At 43.3% G+C, this 20,000-nt stretch overlaps 1 protein-coding gene across 4 annotated transcripts in view; it reads right to left on the bottom strand.

Annotated features, from left to right (window-relative positions):
- The window catches only part of ECPAS (Ecm29 proteasome adaptor and scaffold), a 67,224-nt gene that overhangs the window by 31,237 nt on the left and 15,987 nt on the right, over positions 1-20,000 (bottom strand). For 3 of the 4 annotated variants that reach the window (XM_060268921.2, XM_088658406.1, XM_035140563.3), the window contains exons 10-24: positions 19,419-19,504; positions 18,291-18,369; positions 15,757-15,806; positions 14,142-14,208; positions 13,919-14,041; positions 11,983-12,086; positions 10,337-10,460; positions 9,774-9,854; positions 8,483-8,702; positions 5,636-5,727; positions 4,314-4,448; positions 3,647-3,812; positions 1,812-1,984; positions 1,294-1,395; positions 518-641 (exon numbers count right to left, since the gene is read on the bottom strand). In XM_060268921.2, coding sequence (XP_060124904.1) covers positions 518-641; positions 1,294-1,395; positions 1,812-1,984; positions 3,647-3,812; positions 4,314-4,448; positions 5,636-5,727; positions 8,483-8,702; positions 9,774-9,854; positions 10,337-10,460; positions 11,983-12,086; positions 13,919-14,041; positions 14,142-14,208; positions 15,757-15,806; positions 18,291-18,369; positions 19,419-19,504 — 1,726 coding nt within the window. Of the gene's footprint in view, positions 1-517; positions 642-1,293; positions 1,396-1,811; positions 1,985-3,646; positions 3,813-4,313; positions 4,449-5,635; positions 5,728-6,765; positions 6,859-8,482; positions 8,703-9,773; positions 9,855-10,336; positions 10,461-11,982; positions 12,087-13,918; positions 14,042-14,141; positions 14,209-15,756; positions 15,807-18,290; positions 18,370-19,418; positions 19,505-20,000 lie in introns of all 4 variants that reach the window. The other variant, XM_088658407.1, reaches the window with a different exon arrangement.

Raw genomic sequence — 20,000 nt, 5'->3', positions numbered from 1 at the left:
AAATTAGAAGTTCAGCGTTTTGGCCCTTACTGGAGTTTTGTCCAAGTTCAGGTAGCCTCCTGTACACTTGTGCTTAGGAAAATCTGCAACATACACTATGTACGGTTAGAGTGGGATCTAAATCATGACTTTGGTGGGTCAATGTTCTTGGCTTAGGGCCTTGCTGAGATACATTCAGCATCAAGCGAGAATTCAAAAGGATCAAACTCAGAATAAAATGCAGAGACAAAAAGGATCGATGCAAATTTGGAAAACCAGGTGTGTTTAACTGCAGGTGCTTTTTTCTCCTATCAGTTATGAACTGAAGATATTACATCCTATTATAAGGCTAAGGGGCTGGAGACAGGCTTAATCCCAGGCGGCTATTAAGCATTTGAGTGAAGCCAGCATTTGAAGGGGAGGGGGAGAGAAACTGAACAGAAGAGATTACTTTCCACTGATACTGGCCTGGCATTGAACTGATGAAAAAGGGGATAAAGGATTGCATACACAAGTGGTCATTTATCCCAAAACCTACCAGCGGGAGGAGTATATTCTTCTTCAGCTACCATCCATGCATCCCGGGCAGCTACAGAGCTAGTTCCTATTGCAGCACTGGTAATAGCTTCACCAACAGTAAACTGCAGTTCAATTTGCTTGGCCTGAGACACACACACACACAACAGGAATTACATTTCAACTTGCTCAGTTCTCCATTGGCAACATGAAAGTTCTGGCTATTCTAGAGAGCAAAGGGAGGCGTGCCTTTTTGCTGAACTGCTCTGAAGGATCTGCCAACTCATTCCTGTGTTTGGATGCTGACACTCTAACAAAACTTCTAATGACCCCGCAAGTGACCGAAAACGTCACAAAACATGGCACTCAAAGGGCGAGGCAGCACAGGGCAGAGCACGCTTATATAAGGTGCAGGGGCCGGGAACCACGCAAAATGGTCGTCGACTCCCATCAGATGTCAAGGAAACAAACTACTATCTGACTTTTAGAAGACATCTGAAGGCAACCCTGTTTAGGAAAGTTTTTAATGTTTGATGTTTTATCGTGCTTTTAATATTCTTTTGGGAGCTGCCCAGAGTGGCTGGGGAAACCCAGCCAGATGGGTGAGCTATAAATTATATTATTATTATTATTCAAAAACTACAAATACGAAAGCAAGCCTGCTACACCAACTTATCTTAAAAAAGGAATAAATTTTAAGATGCTAAAGCATATCCTTTTGAAAGTGTGACTAAATACTAATAATACTAAATACTAATTTTAACTCTTCATTTTTAATGTATAACATTAGAGCATTACCTCTACAGAATCCATCAATCCTTGTAAGAGTAGCTTCTGGTGGGGGAAATTTCCATCCCCTACTGGAAAGTAACCCAGCGTTTGTATAGCTCGTTCCTTCATCTGAAAGAAATCAAAGGAATTTAATAAAAACACCTGTCCATGTATATAGGTGGGAAGACAAACCTCCTAACCTCAGAAGTACATCAAGCTAGCTGAATGATCACAAATTCTGCATAAAACATTTGAGTCCGACAGGAGCTGTGCAAATATTGTAAGATGCATGAACAGCCAACAGAAGTATGTGTTTGCCATGAGCTGTACAATTTGCCTACCCAAAAGATTATTCTAAATCCATGCTCAACTGATTTGCTCTAAATAAAAACAACAACATACCCCCCCTTTTTTTATTTGGACAATAAGTTTTATAAAAGTCACTCTTTCATCCATAAGAAGATGGGCTTTATTTATCTGCCTCACATGAGTAAACCTATGAACACACATGCATAAAGAAACAATGAACCATTGCAAAACATTACCTTATTAGTTTCCTTGCCTGAGGGAATTCTGGCTAGCAAACTTTCAACAAGATGAAGCTTTGTCAATCCAGTCCCTTCATTCGGGATGGGCAGAGGCGCATTCCTGCCTATTTCCCCCAGTGCTGTACAAGCAGCTACTGCCAAAAGGGGTGAGGTACTATCCAGAAAAGAACCTAAAATAAAAACAAACAGGACGACTGAATTTCTCCTTTAAAAAGCCAGTAATTCAAAAATTTAAGGCAGGCATAGGCAAACTCTGGCCCTCCAGATGTTTGGGACTACAATTCCCAGCATCCCTAGCTAACAGGACCAGTGGTCAGGGATGATGGGAATTGTAGTCCCAAACATCTGGAGGGCCAGAGTTTGCCTATGCTTGATTTAAGGAGACCTAAAAGACAGTAAGACTTCCGGTCTTCTCCAACATCGTCAGGAACAAAGTCAAAATATTAGTCTGGAATCATAGAACTGCAGAGCTGGAAGGGACTGCAAGGCTCATTTGGCCTAGTCGAAGCCCCTGCAATGCAGGAATCACAACTAAAGAATCTCTGCCCGATGGCCATCCAACCTCTGCTTAAAAACCTCCAATGAAACGAGAGTCAACATGTTCCAAGGGAGTCTGCTCCACTATCAAACAACTCTTACTATCAGAAAGTTCTTCCTCATGTTTAGTCAGAATCTCCAAAACTGAAATAACGGCGTACAGTGGAACGTCGGGTTACATACCATCCTCCTTACAAATGCTTCGGGTAACGAGTTCCGCCAACCCGTAAGTAGATGCTCCTAGTTGCGAACTTTGCCCCGGGATGTGAGCGGAAGTTGCGCACCGGTGGCGCAGCAGCAGGAGGAGGTGCCATTAGCGAAAGCACGCCTCAGGTTAATGGTTTCGTGTTAAAAACGGACCTCCAGAATGAATTAAGTTCGTAACCGGAGGTACCACTGTATGCGTAAAAAGAATATTACATCTACAGTGCTTGAGTCTCTTCTTCATCTAGTATCTCAGATTACAGAAGGCGAATTTCTGTATTCATGGGACCACGCCATTTATGTTTTAAGGGTACAGGCCTTCCCCCCACTTATGTGGGGGTTACATTCTGGGGGCCCACATGCGTAACTGAAATTGCATTAAGTGGGGAGCACCAATTAGTTTGCCATTGTAGCCACAGATAATGAGCATCGTCAGTCCCACGTCTAGAAAAATAATGATACATTTCTCATTTCCAGAATTCTTCCAACTGAATTTTTTTTATGTGGAATATCTGGGTTGCAACTGGAGAACCCTTGGTTCTAGTTTGCACCTCATGCTAAGCCAAACCATAGCTTAGCATGAATGCACACGGATGTGGGTTCTGGGAAAGAAGATCTGCAGTCTCTTTGCTCCTCTCTGTTTGCTGCTGCGCTCTACTGAACTAAACCATAGTTTGGCTTTGCTTGCTGTCCAAACCCAGGCTTGTGGTTTAGCTCATGAGCCATAAACCATAGGACATATAAAGCTCATGGTTAGCATGCAGAAAGCTAAATGACAAGCCCAAATTCAGATGACATATTAAGCCAAGCTATGGCTTAGTTCAGGGCAGCAGCAGAATAACTGGGCAAAGATGAAGTTCCATACCATTGTTTGGTTTAGTACAATGTGCAAACCAGGCAACGCAAAACTTAATCTCATGTTAGGAATTGATGCCAAAGCAACAAACAAAACATAGTGCCAATTCTGAAGTAGTGGGTTTAAGATTGCTAATGCGTTATGAGAGCTTTGTAGCAGAGCCCCTAGTTTGTCCGCACAGTGTGGATTAGAGAAATGGAACCAAATGAGTCAAGTACAAAAGACATAAACTGACCGATCGTTTCTGTCGTTGACTTTATCATCTGGTCTTGTTCTGGAGCAACAATGGTGTTTGGATCTTCCAAGTCATGCAGTTCCACCATCCTCATTTTTCTCTTTGACAAATACCGTCCAACTGTAAATCCTAGAGCCAACAAGGATCCATGTTGCATTTCTAGATTCTGCAGATAAAAAGCAACAATCTCACTAAGGCAGATGCAAATCACTAAAGGATATATACCAGGGCATCATAAGCTCTGCATACAAATTAAAAGCAGCGATGTGACTTTCTATTGGTTATCTAACTCATCTAAAACGGCATCCTCCATTAATTCAACAACACTTAAAACCCTTTAATAAATATTATGTTACAAACACAGAATTGCAAGGATATTTTAAAATATCTGGTATACAATTAAATTAAATTCAAGTTAGTGACATGATGTACTTGTATTCTGGTTGTTTTTTTCAAATCATAACTTGTAGAGTTTTCGCCCAAAATGATTTCCCCCAATTTGTTTGCCTATTTTAATTATAGACAAATCACTGCTTTCCAAAATATTGGTTTGTTCAACTTCTTTAGATTAAAAGAAAATCATCTGGGGCCTACAGTACCTTTACTATTTGTCACAGTCATTAATAAAAGTTAACACAGAATAGCATACAAGAAGGACTAAGCTTACATGATTGTCTTTTGCTGTTTTTATCAGGTGCTGAACCGATGTTTTAAATTCGTTTTCTGACACAGTCGACAATACTACTGAATAAAACAGAGCAGCCAGCTCCCGCATCTCTTCCTTATTGGTATTCATAAGGCCCTGAAAAGAGAATGAAAGATATATATATATACAATTTAACCATGTTATAGTATGTATAAAAAATTCACTAGAATTTCAACAATGAAAACACTGATCCAACTGACCTAAAGATTCGATTTTGGACACTTCTTAGGACAATATGTAACACATAGTGACTAGTTATAGGGAACCAGGCAGAGGGCCTTCTCAATAGTGGCACCTCCCCTGTGGAATGCCCTCCCATTAGATGTCAAGGAAAAAAACAACTATCTGACTTTTAGAAGACATCTGAAGGCAGCCCTGTTTAGGGAAGTTTTTAATGTCTGATATTTTATTGTATTTTTAATATTTTGTTGGAAGCCGCCCAGACTGGCTGGGGAAACCCAGCCAGATGGGTGGGGTATAAATAAATTACTACTACTACTACTACTACTACTACTACTACTACTACTTCTGAATGGCATTTTTTCCAGAGTTCTAACTGCAAAGCCCCCCCCCCCAGCAGAATTGAAGAACCGTCCACCAACATTACTTTTGCAGGTTAAGTTGGCCAAACCTACGAAATTCTTCTAATACTATACCTGTGTGTCAGGTAGACCAAATACCAAGTTCAAAGAGACTAAAGACAGCCTAGACCAGGCATCCCCAAACTGCGGCCCTCCAGATGTTTTGGCCTACAACTCCCATGATCCCTAGCTAACAGGACTAGTGGTCGGGGAAGATGGGAATTGTAGTCCAAAACATCTGGAGGGCCGAAGTTTGGGGATGCCTGGCCTAGAGAATGTAAGTAATCAATACAGACCCAATCCCTGAGAAGCCTTTCTACTCCTGTTTTAATTGCTCTAGAACTGACACTGCATCATTTTGACTTCCTTAAAGAGAAACTGTCATAAGCCCCTTTTGTATTTCATCCTTCCTTTGTTTAGAAAATTAATATTATCATATTTTCAAGGGCAATGCCATACCAATATCCCAATGGCAGACCTTTAAAACGAATCCCTAAGTGATATACATAGAAGCCTCGCCATGAACAGGTTAGCACAGGTGCGACTCAGGTTGCATGTTAACCAACATCAACTAATCCAGGCCCCAACTTGGAAAACATGCATTCCATCTTTTGGGAGTCATGCAAACTGTCTGTCTTACTGGAGCAAAACGCATCATTTCCTGAAAAAAATAGGCACGGTTTTCGTAGTCTTTTAACATACCTTTATCCAATCCATTTTGTCTACAAATCTTGCAGCTAGTTTTTCAGGATAGACGGAAACAACCTCCAACAGACAGTACATCACTGGCAAACCTACGCAGTATTATAAGAACAAAAATAGAGAAGTGGCAAGTTGACATATTATTTAAAGTCAGTACAAATACATGGCAGCTTTTGGTATGCTCTCTCCTTTGCTGCCTACAAAGTAAACATGCCAAGAACATTGCAAACAAATATATAAAGCAACACCAAGGCCGATTTTCTTTTACAGGTATACTTTGCATGTCAAAACATTTGGCAGAAATAAGAATACCGTTTAACACCGAAGCTCCTATCAAAGAAAATTGCCATCACGTTTGCAAACTTGTTAGGAACTGCTTAAAAAAGAAGAAAGAAATCTAGGATTCTCTGAATACTAAATTAAAAGCCGATGAGGCTGCAATCCTAACCCCACTGATCTGGGTTTAAGACCCAATGAAGTCAAGAGGATTTACTTCTGAGTAGATATGGTTAGGGCTGTGTTGCTGGTCCCCTAAAAGCCTGGAGAACTCAAGCTGGCCAAACGTACCACACAGTGACTAGGAAAAAGATGAAGTGTAACATCTAGCATGCATAGTGCTAATAGGTGTTTTAACATCAGGATGCTATAAGAACGCTAATCATTCCGCCCAAGAGCAACACAAGACCCATGGGCTGAAATTTCACATGCATTGCTGGCAAGTCACTTCTGACACTCCTAAATGCTTCAGGGAGCTGAAGTGAAGCAAGCTGAAACATGACATGCACCTCACCCAAGTCCAAGTCAAAGAGAATGAAATGCAACCCAGAGACTAGACAGGATTGCCAGCCTCTGGAGTCCAGAAAGCAATGCCACCTCAAGGTCAATCTGAGATCCACCTTGAGATACAACAGCTTATTGCAAAACAGCACAATAGCTGAAACTGGAAAATGCTTATCGCCAAGGAGGGATAATTTGGTAATGCATAAAAAAATATCATGAATTGTGGAGAAAAGGAAAAAACAAAACAAATTGCATTTCCTTTCCCTCTCCTAAAACCAAGACAGAAACCTGAATGCAACTCTCTCAAAACCACATGGCAGTTTCGGGAAGCCAGGCCATCAAAGACTCACCCAAACAGAACCAAAAAGCAGGAAAGATGGAGGAGTGAGCGGCACAGCTGCCGAAATCCCGCGATACTGGAAGTGATGCCACTTCCGGTGTCGCTGTGATGAGAGGAAGTGATGTAAGACAGGGGTGGGGGAAGCCCAGGAATTAGGAGGAAATGGAAGACATGCCGAACGGTGGAATTACAAAAGGGTCACTCTGCTTATGTGGGTGGAAAGGCAAGATTAGAAAATAGTTGTTTTTGTTTTGTTTTTTAAAAAGGCATCGTACACAAAACAACTCATAAAAGACAGTAATCACCCCTTCCTTGTTCTTCTCTAGGAGTCAGACGTCTCCATATTCTCCCCTCTTACTATGTTGTGATGTAAACATGGGAAGTCGCTGTGAAGTTCAACTGAATAAAGCTTTTGAAGCTCCAGGACAGACCAGGAGGGAGAGAACATGCCAGTCGGGCATGTATCTCTACCAGGGTCCTACCCAAGAGTAGGACAATCCTAACATCCCCAGCCCTAACACCTACTTGTAGCTTAAGGTGACACATCCAGAAGTCTTTTAAGACACACCATGACCTGGATAGTTTAAAGCAAGGAAGGGAAATAAAACTTACGGAATTCCACAATATGTGATGACGGCCATAAAAATAAGATGCATTTTTGTAGGCAGGGGGGAAGAAGCAGAATCATGGAGAATGGGTATATTAATGAGCGTTAGCCATGATACCTACATTGAAACTCCATGTACAACGGTGGTATACCTCTGAATACCAAACTGTGGAGACAGCCAACTGGGAAAGCCCACCGCTCTCATGCCCTGCTCATGAGTACCGCAGGCTGGCAATGGAAACAGAATGCCAGAGCACATGAGCATTGTCCTCCTGGTGGATCAAAACAATTCTTATGTTTTCAGGAAGTAAATTTATTCACTGCTGACCTAGTGACTGACAGCAGTCACTGCACTGACTTTTTTAGTGCTCATTCATTAAGATTTTTTTTAATGAATCCAGTAACAACACTGATTTATATAGGAGGGGGACAATGGCAGGAGGTTTCAGACTTCGTAAACAAAATTTCCTGAGGTCCAGCTCCGAGGGCCTTCTGGTGGTTCTCTCACTACGAGAAGTGAGGTTACAGGGAGCAAGGCAGAGAGCCTTCTCGGTAGTGGCACCCGCCCTGTGGAACACCCTCCCAGCAGATGTCAAGGAAATAAACAACTATCTGACTTTTAGAAGACAACTGAAGGCAGCCCTGTTTAGGGAAGCTTTTCATGTTTGATATTTTATCATGTTTTTAATATTCTGTTGGGAGCCGCCCAGAGTGGTTGGGGAAACCCAGCCAGATGGGCAGAGTATAAATAATATATTATTAATTATCATAATCATACTTATTAAAGGATAGTTGTATTATCTATATAAATTTGGTATAATTAGTGTTCTCTTGAAGCCCCAATCTGGAACAGCATTGTAATATATATTACAGCAGTTTAGAGAATATGTTCTATATTACTAATTTTATTCCTCCTTCCTGCATTTATACTGCAATACTGTACTACAAAATGTGGACCTTGTATTATTGGCTTAAAAGGGAAGTTGGGGGTTCCTTCTTCTTTTTCTGTACTGACATTTTGTACTCGTCTTTGTTTAAACCTTTAATAAATTAAACCAGAAAGGAAAAGATAAGAAGAGCAGCCTTTTCTTTCAGCTGCCTGCGGATCGCTGTTTCTCACCTCCAACACCAGACAGCAGTTGCTGAAGAAGGCTTATATAGATCTGCACAGGGTTGCTTTCGCCACCCTTTGAGGAAGAGGATGTTATGACGGGTCCAGAGAGGAGGTTCCTAACGTAACGTCCAATAGCTGGAGCATGATCCCGCATTTCACCTAAGTTCTGGGAGGTGGGCACCACACCAGAACTGTGAGCGAGACACATTCGGAGGTACAGGACGATCTAAGCAGCGGAAGAAAACAAGATAAAAGGTTAGGGAAACAGGCCACTAGGCATAGGGAACAACAATCACTATCGGTCAGAAGGCTTCATTCCCTGAACCATGGATTCCCAATTTAGTAATACTAACTAGCATTCCTGTAGAACTTCAGGAAGTTCAAAGCACCCCAAATATACTGCCTCAGCTTTGTAAGCTAGGTCAGTATAATTATCTCAAGAGTTGCACATGGAGTCTGAGGCTGGCAGTGTGGCTTGCGTGAGGCCACTCAGCGAGTTCAAAGCTTGAGCTGAGATTCAAATGGTGACCTCCCAATTGTAATTAAGTCTCTTGGTTACTACACTATTCCAGAACTCAAATTCAGGCATTTCTTTCTTTCTTTTTTTAAAGAAACAAATAAACAAAGTCAATATGTGCATTTTAGCAAGAACTGCAATGGTAAAAAATAACATTTTGTATAGTGCCTCGGCGCAAACTCCTGCAAAATTGGTTATGCACCCTGCAGCTCAAATTTTAGTCTGAAAAGTATGATTCCAGAGGAGTGCTGTCCTCTTTGTTTCTATGGGAATGTGTTAAAATTAGCTTAACTATTCAGCTGAATCAATAGGACTTTAATTTGCTTATCTTAGTCTGCATCATGCCCAGGGCAATGCTCATGTCAGAACTCTACACCAGTGTTTCCCAACCAGTGTGCCTCCAGATGTTTTGGGACTACAACTCCCATCATTCCTGACCACTGGTCTTGCTAGCTAGGGATGATGGGAGTTGTAGTCCCAAAACATCTGGAGGCACACTGGTTGGGAAACACTGCTCGACACAAACACACAGCTTGTCTTCTGAGGTGCCTCCCTCACCTGTTGAGCAACAGAGCTTCACAAATGGAATGCCACCGCCCACCTGACTATCCAATGTGAGAAGACAGAGAACATCAAGGCAAATCTTAAATTTCAGGCAGGTTCATGTGGGAGAAGGGTATACGGTTAGGGCTATCAGAACGGACATAAAATTTTGTTATGGTGAAGGGTTTTGTTGCCCAGAAGGTATGATTTCCCCAGAGCTGAAAGTGATACACGTACCTCTCCAAAAGCAGCTGGGTTGAAAGGCATGGCTGTAGTCCCCGTCATATATTTAGCAGGTGTTTTCATTCTGTGAGAAGCCTATAGCCGGGGGGGGCGGGGGGGACAGACAAAATATCTAACAGATGTCCAGGCAGCTTGTGCTCAACAACCGCAACTGAATTCTAGCACAATTAAAATGAATCGTCCAACAACATTTGAGAATTGCATGTACGCAAACCGGAAGCATACACTTAACTAGTTAGTAACGAAGTAGATTCTAGCCTAATTACATACAGAGAAGACACCCAACGCAGGACTTCCCCAGAAGACCTTAACAAATGATGTTCTTGGTTCTGCCTAATATTTACTGGGCTAGTGTTTATTTATCACCCTCTCTTCAGAAAGGCTTGCCAGGTGTGTTCGCCCACCGAAGCAGCTTATGGCACCAGACTTGTTAAGCTTAAGCATCAGTCTTCACACCATTCTCTCTTTTTTGGGTGTGGGCTTTGTATGTTGCATTATTATGACTAGATTCTGTACAGACTTTACTAGTCAACAGGAGTTAAGCTGAAATTCTGTACCTTCTCTTGAATATACTGGACCATTTCTGGGAAGGAAGGCATCTGTTTACCACCACTCTCCTTTTCATTTTTGCCAGGAAACGTTCTCAGCGCGCGGTGTGCCTCTCCGTGTACTTCTTCCCGTCTTTCAAAAATTAAGGGGAAAAAGCCAGTTTGTGCACACATACACACACATAGAGAGAGCGATGCAGAGCCTTTTCAGTGCTGGCCACAAATCTGTGAAATTTTCCCACCAAAGAAAGCATGGACTGCCCTGTCAGTTCTGACTTCAAACAGGCGAAACTGACGACCAATCAGTTTCAAATGCCCTTAAACGGAGATGAATTTATCAAGATGACTGTTTCCTTTTAGAAACAAAATTTAAAAAATTCCTTCCAGCAGCACTTTAAAGACCAACTAAGTTTTTTTGGGGGGGGGGTATGAGCTTTCGTGTGCATGCACACTTCTTCAGATACCTTCAGGTATTCTTCAGGTATCTGAAGAAGTGTGCATGCACACGAAAGCTCATACCAAAATAAAAAACTTCGTTGGTCTTTAAGGTGCTGCTGGAAGGAATTTTTTTATTTTGTTTCGACTACGTCAGACCAACACAGCTACCTACCTGTAACTGTTTCCTTTTAGACTAGCTTTTATTGCCGATGGTTTTTATACACTGAACAGTATTTGAAAAGGTTTGTTTACAAAGGTATGTTTAATGGCTTTTTATATTTATAATCTGTTTCACCCTGCCTTATGTTATTGGAATTAGAGCATGTCTTAATACAACAGGGCAATGCAAGACCAATTCTCTATACCAACTGCAAGACTTTGGGTTAACCCCCTCATACCATCAAGCCACAATGTGCAGCTACAATAAAGCCGTCGTGGCTGCCATCCTTCCTTCTTGCCTTTGCCTGCAGGATGAAATGACAAATATTTTTACAGACTGACCAGCCTCTTATGCCTACACCCCAGTTCTGAACCTTGTCCTAGCAAAAGACAGAGAAGGTGGAAAATAATAGGGAAGAAGAAAATGCAATATGGAGAAGAGACCAGTAGAATCCCCTTTAAGCAGAGATGCTCTTGGTAAAAGTTTCTAGGACCAAATGGTAGGCTGGGTAATGACACTGTATCTTTAAAGGAGAGGTGTATCAGTCCTAAGAGACCACTGCACAGATTACAGCAGCCACTATCAGAGTGTCAGCCAGTGAAACTTCAAAGAGATCCAGAAACATGTAGAATTTTTGTGCCACCACAGTAGCCTTTTTACCCTGAAGGGGGGGCTCCCCATTCCGTTTTAACTAAATCTTTGAAAGAAACAGACTTTCTTTAAAAAAAGAAAAAGAAAGTAGTAATTGAGGGTAAGTAGGAATAAGATTATAGAAAAATGCTGAAATACAGGAACTAGAAAACTGACAGAAGAAGAGATAAAGCATTTTTTCTGTTCCAAGGGAAGGAAGTTGGTTGAAGACACATCAGCTGGCCAATCTATACAAACCTTTGTCATGTGATCATGCCCGGAAGGATGGGGGGAAATTAACCCACTGTTTTCTGGATGCCTGCTGCATGCCAGCCACAGAAGACAATTACGCCCTTTAAGTGTACCACTTTTTATAACAGTAAATCTCTCCTTATAGAGATGACCTGCAGTGTAACATTAAACTTACGGGTCTCCTGCAGCTAAAAGTAGTAAGTATCTTGAAGGAATGTGATCTGAAGGGAACACCGTGCTGGCAAACTTTACAGCCACCTGACGTACTTGGACTTGAGGCTGAAAAGAAGAAATCATAGAATTGGAAGGGATCCAGAGGGTCATCTAGTCCAACCCCCTTCAATGCAGGAATCTCAACATGAGGCTCTCCCCCATCTGATTTGAAACCACACTTCACCCTGCTTAGATTTGCAAATGTGCTAGCAGTTTTATCGCTGCACCTCTAGGAGGACTACACAAATCACATCCAAGTTGTTTAAAAATGCAGGTGCTTCTATGAAATAAACACAAAGTAGAAAGGCTGCTACAAGGTGTGTGTGTTGGGGGGGGGGGAATAGTGGAGCAGAGGCACTCCAGATATTTAAAAATATCACAAGCTGCCATTTCTTCAGCACCTTTCCCCTTTTTGCCCAGTAAAATGGTAAGAAAGCAAGGTATCACACCAAAGGTGTTGGTATTAAAAAGTGTAGCACAGTACAACATCAGGTGTATAGAACAGGGGTCCCAAACTAAGGCCCGGGGGCCGGATGCGGCCCAATCGCCTTCTAAATCCAGCCCACGGATGGTCCAGGAATCAGCATGTTTTTACATGAGTAGAATGTGTTCTTTTATTTCAAATGCATTTCTGGGTTACTTGTGGGGCATAGGAATTCATTCATATTTTTTTTCAAAATATAGTCCGGCCCCCCACAAGGTCTGAGGGACAGTGGACCAGCCCCCTGCTGAAAAAGTTTGCTGACCCCTGGTATAGAATAAAGAGAGACACCATTTTGATTGTGTGCAAATGTTCATATTTTCTATCCAATTATTTGCAATACATGAACTGTCTTCTTGTAGAACTACAACCATACTGAATCTTTTTTCTCAGAGTCGTATCTAAATAATTCAGCTTGTACAAGAAGGTTCCATGGGTATAAAAATAAATTCAACATTTCTACTGTAATTGCTTATTGTTGTGTTCAATTTTGAAGAGACAGTGATTCAATATTTTTAAGGTCCTGCTAAAAGCAAAGGCGAACAGGATCATTAACAGGCAAACTTTGTGACCACTCTCTGCAGTATTCACCTGCTACGGAACTGGATTAGAATACAGTGGTACCCCGCTAGACGAATGCCTCGCACAACGAAAAGATTGCAAGACGAAAGGGTTTTGCGTTGCGCGAGGCGTCTCGCAAGACGAAGCCTTCTATGGCCGCGCTTCGCCTTCTATGGCCTTGCTTCACAAGACGAAGCCGCAGAACAGCTAATCTTCTTTGCCTTCTTGCCGCGCTACAGCTGGTTCCCCTTTGCGTTCCGCTGGTCTCTGCCGGTTGCTGCTCGCCGCCGCTGCAAGCAGCAACCGACAGAGACCAGCGGAACGCAAAGGGGAACCAGCTGTAGTGAGACAAGAAGGCTGACAGCTGATCTTCTTTGCCTTCTTGCCGCGCTACAGCTGTCAGCGTGAGCTGAAGCGAAGCTCGGGGAAGGCAGGCGAGAACAGCCCCGGAGCCGAAGCTCAGCGGGCGCTGCTTGCCGCCTGCCTGCCTGCCTTCCCCGCCAGTCCCCCGAGCTGAAGTACAGCTCGGGGGACTGGCAGCGGCAGCGGGGCTTTCTTGGGGAAGGCAGGCAGGCGGCAAGCGGCCCCGGAGCTGAAGCGCAGCGGGAGCTGCTTGCTGCCTGCCTGCCTTCCCCGAGGAAGCCCCGCTGCCGCCGCCAGTCCCCCAGAGCCCATAGGAACGCATTAATTAAGTTTCACTGCATTCTTATGGGAAACCGCGATTCGCAAGATGAATTTTTCGCAAAATGAATTCTCTCACAACAGAAACATTGTATATTTCTAAACACACTACTTTCAGGTCTTCAGGTTCAGTCATATTATATCATATTATATCTCTACCCCTTTGTTGACATACCTTAATTAGGTTTGAGGCCACAAGGGCCTCCATAAGAGTACGTGGGGCACCTTCTAGATTTGTGTAGGCCCCAACCATCATGGACAAGGCCTCTTGAATAGCAAGCCTCGTGTCGGGATCTTCCTGAAATGAGATACATCCTTTAGTACCCAGCCTTACAAACAAGGAGCATTTTCTAGACAACCTATGTCTTTGCGTGCATGTTATTAAAGGAATTACTAACCTTAGAAAGAGCCTCAAAAAACTGTTGGACTAGTGCCAGGTCCTTGGTGAACAGCTGAGGTATTCGGCTGAAATACAACGTCAGCATTTTAAAAGATCAGTTTTTGAGACTGAAGCGAAATATATACCCTTGCAAGTTAACATCTCCACAAAATAGTGATATGTTGCCTGGTATTTGTGTACTGCTTTAGAAGGTTCAAACCACTCCACATACCATTATTTGCAGCAATTCTTACGAACAATCTATAAGGTAGTTCAGTAAAAAGTAAAAAGTCAGTATTACTGCCCTGTATGGCAAAGGGGAGCCTGGCACGCACATCTTATGCACATGTACTGAAAAAGCAAGTCCCACTGTGTTCAATATAACTTATTCCCTAGTAATTGTGTTTACAATTGCACCCCAGGGCCCTTACTGGCGTAACACATGTCAGAGGTAAGATTTCAACCAAAAATGCCTTGGTTCATACCTAAGTGTCTTTGCCACTAGGCAACACTAACAGTTAAGCAGGGCAGGTAATTACTTTTATCAATAATCAGAGGCTAGATCTAAATTGCCTGCCTCTAGTGGTAAAAGTTTATTTTATCTAATAACCACCAAAGATCATTTTTAATAAATCAAGAAGTTACAGAAATAGGATTTTTTTATTATTCAAGAAACATCTATTCAAAAGTTACAATACATTTTCAACCAATATATCCCCTCCACAGACACCCCTGTGATAACGGCGGCATTATCCTGTTCTTCAATAAAAGAGAAAAGGAGAGAACAGATCGTGTCAAAGGTATCTTTTTTGGAGGTGCTTTTGATTAGTCACCGTTGGTATCTCTTCAGATTGTACAAATCTTCCCCCTTTTTAGAGGTAAATTTTGATAGGGCTTTCGAAAGTTAATTTCTATGCACAGAACTTATTAAGCATGCCATCACAGGCTTTGCTCCAAGACTACCTACCCGACATACCCTGTTTCTCATATTTTAAGACATTCCCATAAAATAAGCCATAGCAGGATTTTTAAGCATTCAAGGAATATAAGCCATACCCCGAAAATAAGACATAGTGATAGGCGCAGCAGCAATGCCGGCCACGGCAGGAGGAGGAGGAAAAAAATAAGACATCCCTTGAAAATAAGCCATAGTGTGGTTTTTTGAGGAAAAAATAAATATAAGACATGTCTTATAATATGAGAAACACGGTAGTTTTAAGCTATGCCAAGAAGAGATAGTTTTCCAACAATGCCCTTTTTTCAGAAAGTGGATTATCCCAAGCATTCAATAACCACCTTCCATACGAATTTAACTGAACAGCTGCAGAGCAGTTAGAAGATCATTATCTATTCCACATTCTACACACCATTATGAATTGCCACGTGATGTGTTAAATTACAGTAACTTGCTTTCCCGCTCAGTGGCGGAGCTTCATGCTCCGGCACCAGGGGGCGGAGAGCAGGTGGGGGCGGGGCTGGTGCACATCCCAGGGGAATGGCACCCCACCGGGATCGCGCTGCCGGGGGCGGTGTGCTCCCCCCCTCTTCCTCCGCCAATGTTCCCGCTGTCAGAGCAACAAATCTCTTTGCAAAAATCAACCAACACCTTACATCTTTCAGTGCATTTCTGTTACCTGGAAAGTTTTCCAACAGCTGAATAGGCCATCGACAACAATTTGGGGTCCTTGAATTATAAAAAAGGAAGAAGCCAATCAGCATAAAAGTAAGAGAAACAATACGCAAACAGGTTTTCGTTGCCATTTATCCCCAACTATTGCACTTGCATTTTACATCATCCTTCCCACTTTGTCTCTAACAAGAAAAGTTTCAGAGACAAAAAAAAGTTCCAGAAATACAAGAATCATCTACAGCAAGCAATTTTTGCGTGAAGGAACAGATGGGATTGTGTTCTTCACGCAGAGATGAAAAATCACAACATATGGCAATGAAACTACTTCTAGTTCCTTTAATTTTATTCGTCGAGAAGGAAAAAGGAGCCTTGGCAAGTGGGAAATGGCAGATACAATAAGGCACCATGACAAGAGCTTGAAACAGCACGTAGGTTTGGGCAGTGCAATCCCAGATACAATCCAGGAATCGCTTGTATAATTTGGTCCTATGTATGATAGAAGAAACACTACTCAAATGATCCAAGGTTTAAGGAAGTGTTTAATGTTTAATCACTTTATTATCATTATCATCATCATCATCATTATTACTATTAATATTATGTTGGGAGCCGCCCAGAGTGGCTGGGAAAATGCAGCCAGATGGGCGGGGTATCCTATATAATAAAGTGCAAGTGTCTCTGCGTTCAGATTCCCTGTGTCCCTGTGTCTGCGCTACTGCGCATGTGCCCCACGGACACAGGGATTGGATGCAGAGACTTGGAGCCCACCGGCCCCTCCTCCGCCTCCTCCCGCTGTCCCAAAGTGGCAACGGCCTCCTCCACCTCCCTTCTCCTGAGAAGGAAGAGGCCTCTGCTGCCGCGCGCCTCAGGTAAGCGCGCTGCCCCTCGCTCTCCCGCCTCGCCGCCCCGCGTCACTCCGCCGCAGCAGGGAGGTGGAGGAGGCCATCGCAACTTGGGACAGCGGGAGGACGCGGAGGAGGGGCCGGTGGGCCTCAGGCGCTTGCTGGTGGGTGGGGCGAGAGCGGGAGCTGCGGCAGAGTGATGCGGGGGCGGCGAGGTGGGAGAGCGAGGGGCGGCGCGCTTACCTGAGGAACGCTGTGGGAGGAGGTGGCAGAGGCCTCTTCCTTCTCCTCAGGTGAGAAGGGAGGTGGAGGAGGCCGTTGCCACTCGGGACAGCGGGAGGAGGCGGAGGAGGGGCCTATGGGCCTCAGGCGCTCGATGGAGGCGACGCCTGCACGGTCCCAGGGCTTCCCCTCCGTTCCCGCCCGGCTAGCGCCCGTTTACTGAACGGGCTGAATGACACTAGTAAATAATAAATTCTTATTCTTATTACTACTACTACTACACTCACATGTGAATCTCTGGTAGTCTCAGAGATGAGAGTACCATACCCGTCAAACAGGGCAGGTATTTTATCCTATTATTCCCTAACCATGCATGAGAAGATTGGGCATGCAAAACAGGCTACATATGGGTGGCTTAGAGATTCTACATCTGCTCTGCCCAGCTGCCAAAACCTGCTGGACAGGAAATGACTTCCAAGTACGCCTTGGCTTTGCTGGAGTTACACACATCTGTGCTGCTGCATGAGGGGAGAGGAGGGTCGTGCCACCGGAGCTGAACACACCCTGTGGAATTGTGGCTGCAGGTATTAAACAGGGACTATTTTCGTTAGTGTAAACCATGGTTTCTTTGTTTTTTTTAGGGAAACGTGAGTGCGACCAGGAATGCAGACAAAGACGCCCTTGTCAGTGCATTTGTAAAATCCAGGACAGAACCCCAAACCCACTTTCACTAGGAAACCCAGGTAAAGGTAAAGGGACCCCTGACCATTAGGTCCAGTCGTGACCAACTCTGGGGTTGCGGTGCTCATCTCGCGTTATTGCCTGAGGGAGCCGGCGTACAGCTTCTGGGTCATGTGGCCAGCATGACAAAGTCGCTTCTGGCGAACCAGAGCAGCACACGGAAATGGCGTTTACATTCCCACTTGGAGCGGTACCTATTTATCTACTTGCAGTTTGACGTGCTTTTGAACTGCTAGGTTGGCAGGAGCTGGGACTGAGCAACGGGAGCTCACCCCGTCGCGGGGATTCAAACCGCCGACCTTCTGATCGGCAAGCCCTAGGCTCAGTGGTTTAACCCACAGCACCACCCGCGTCCAGGAAACCCAGGTGGTGGCAGCCAAAAGAAATGGAGCCAAAATGGAAAGAAACAATTAAAAATCAATAGCCCAATGAGGACAGAGTATGCTCAATAGCCATGGAAAGATGAATCCCCCCCCCCAAAAAAAACAGAAATGGGGAAGGGGACCAAATGCCGTTTTGAGATAATGCATGGCTGGAACCCCAAACAGGAACATTCTTATTAGCGAGAACAAACTGCAATGTTGCACTGCAGGTTCCCCCTTGTTCTCTTTCTTGGTTCTAGCTATAGACCTCTTGGAGCAAATATGAATTAACACCCCAGATATGAAAAAGACATGCATGTTGACAGATTCCACCACTGAAGCCCCTCTTTAGAAATACCCTTTGAACTCACCTCTTTATACTCATTAATCAGTTTTGTCAATCCATTCAGGAGCATGGGGCCGAGTGGCTTTATCTTACCATCCGGGCAACTGAAATGCAACACATGGAAGAATAAAAGTTTTGATGTATTTTTAAATAAGACATAAAAGGTTTTTCTTCATATAGAACAGGGATGGCCAGCTTCCAAGAGACTGCGATCTACTCACACAATTACAAACTGGCAGTGATCTACTCCTTCTTTTGGGGTTCTGGTCCACGTTGTTGAGCTTTTTTAAGGAATAACTTCCAGTTTTTTTTGGGGGGGGGTGTTTCAGGTCAAAGTTGTTGAGCTTCTAGACAGGGAGGGGCGAGGCGGCGGATGGAGGAGCCGGCGATCGAAAGCGATCTGCCAAAACATTCCAGGGATCGACCCATAGATTGCAATCGACCTGTTGGACATCCTTGATATAGAACAAAATCTTGTGCCATGCCCTCCCAAATGAAGGCTTGACTGGCCCCAATCACTGCTCACTTTTCAGTAGCCAGTGAAAACCTAACTCTCCAAGGAAGTATTTAGGTGATAACACTGTACAGTGGTACCTCGGTTTATGAACACAATTGGTTCTGGAAGTCCGTACTTGACCTGAAGCGTACTTAACCTGAAGCGAACTTTCCCATTGAAAGTAATGGAAAGTGGATTAATCCGTTCCAGATAGGTCCACGGTGTTTGTAAACCGAAACTTCATAAACCGAGGTGTTCATAAACCGAGGTTCCACTGTACTAATATGGCAGTTTTTAGGTATCCTTCTGCCAATTTCATGTGTTTTTGTTATTTTAATATTCTACTTTGCTTTGCTGTGTTTTGGTTTTCAGGTTGTATCCAACTAAACTTTACTCTCCATCTTAACATAGTTTTAATCCAACTAATATACAGTACTCTCTTTTATTTTTCTTATTTGTCAGGACTAAAAGTGCAGCATATGAAATAAAATATATTAAAAATAATAGTAATAAATCTCTCCTGGTGGCATAGTGCCGTATTGTTGCTCAAGAGGACAAAACCCTCAGAAACATAAATCTTCAGGCTTATCTCTATATTCCATTTCCCATTAATACGGTTCTGCGTATGATGGCGTGACCAACATTAAAAGTACTTACATGACACAAATATGATGCACAAATTGAAGAGACAAGGTTCTCAGTTTTGCATTGGTATTTGCACCAAAAAGTCCATCATAGACCACCTAACAGAACAAAATAGCTAATTAGAAACAGTCGATATTATTTCCAGTTATTTTCTGAATGTTTCATGAAAGGAAGCATAACCAGGAACTGAATGTTAATGGAGCGACATTTAAAAGATCCTCTCAAAGTTTTCTGTGACTCACTGAAGTTGCATAGTCCATCAAATTATTTTTTATTTGTTTAAAAAAAATCAGTAGTAGTTCATGAAAAACAGTGTCTAATATAAATTGCTCTTAAGAAAGGTATCCTGTATGCTATGCTTCACTGCACCCAGTCTTGTTTAGCACAGAAGTGCTCTCAGATCCAGTACCCCAAAAGCTTTATTGTACAGCATTAGTCCAAGTATCACCCTCCATGAGCTAATGTGGTGTAGTTTGTTTGAGAGCTGGACTAGGACCTGGGAGACCAGGGTTCAAATCCCTACTCTGCCTCAAAGCTCAATGGATGGTAACCTTAGGCCACTCAGTGTCTCCCAGCCTAACCTCTCTCACACGG

The sequence above is a fragment of the Zootoca vivipara genome, chromosome 15 (assembly GCF_965207765.1).
Source record: "Zootoca vivipara chromosome 15, rZooViv2.hap1.1, whole genome shotgun sequence".
Classification (NCBI taxonomy): domain Eukaryota; kingdom Metazoa; phylum Chordata; class Lepidosauria; order Squamata; family Lacertidae; genus Zootoca; species Zootoca vivipara.
This window is presented reverse-complemented; position numbering and strand designations above follow the sequence as displayed.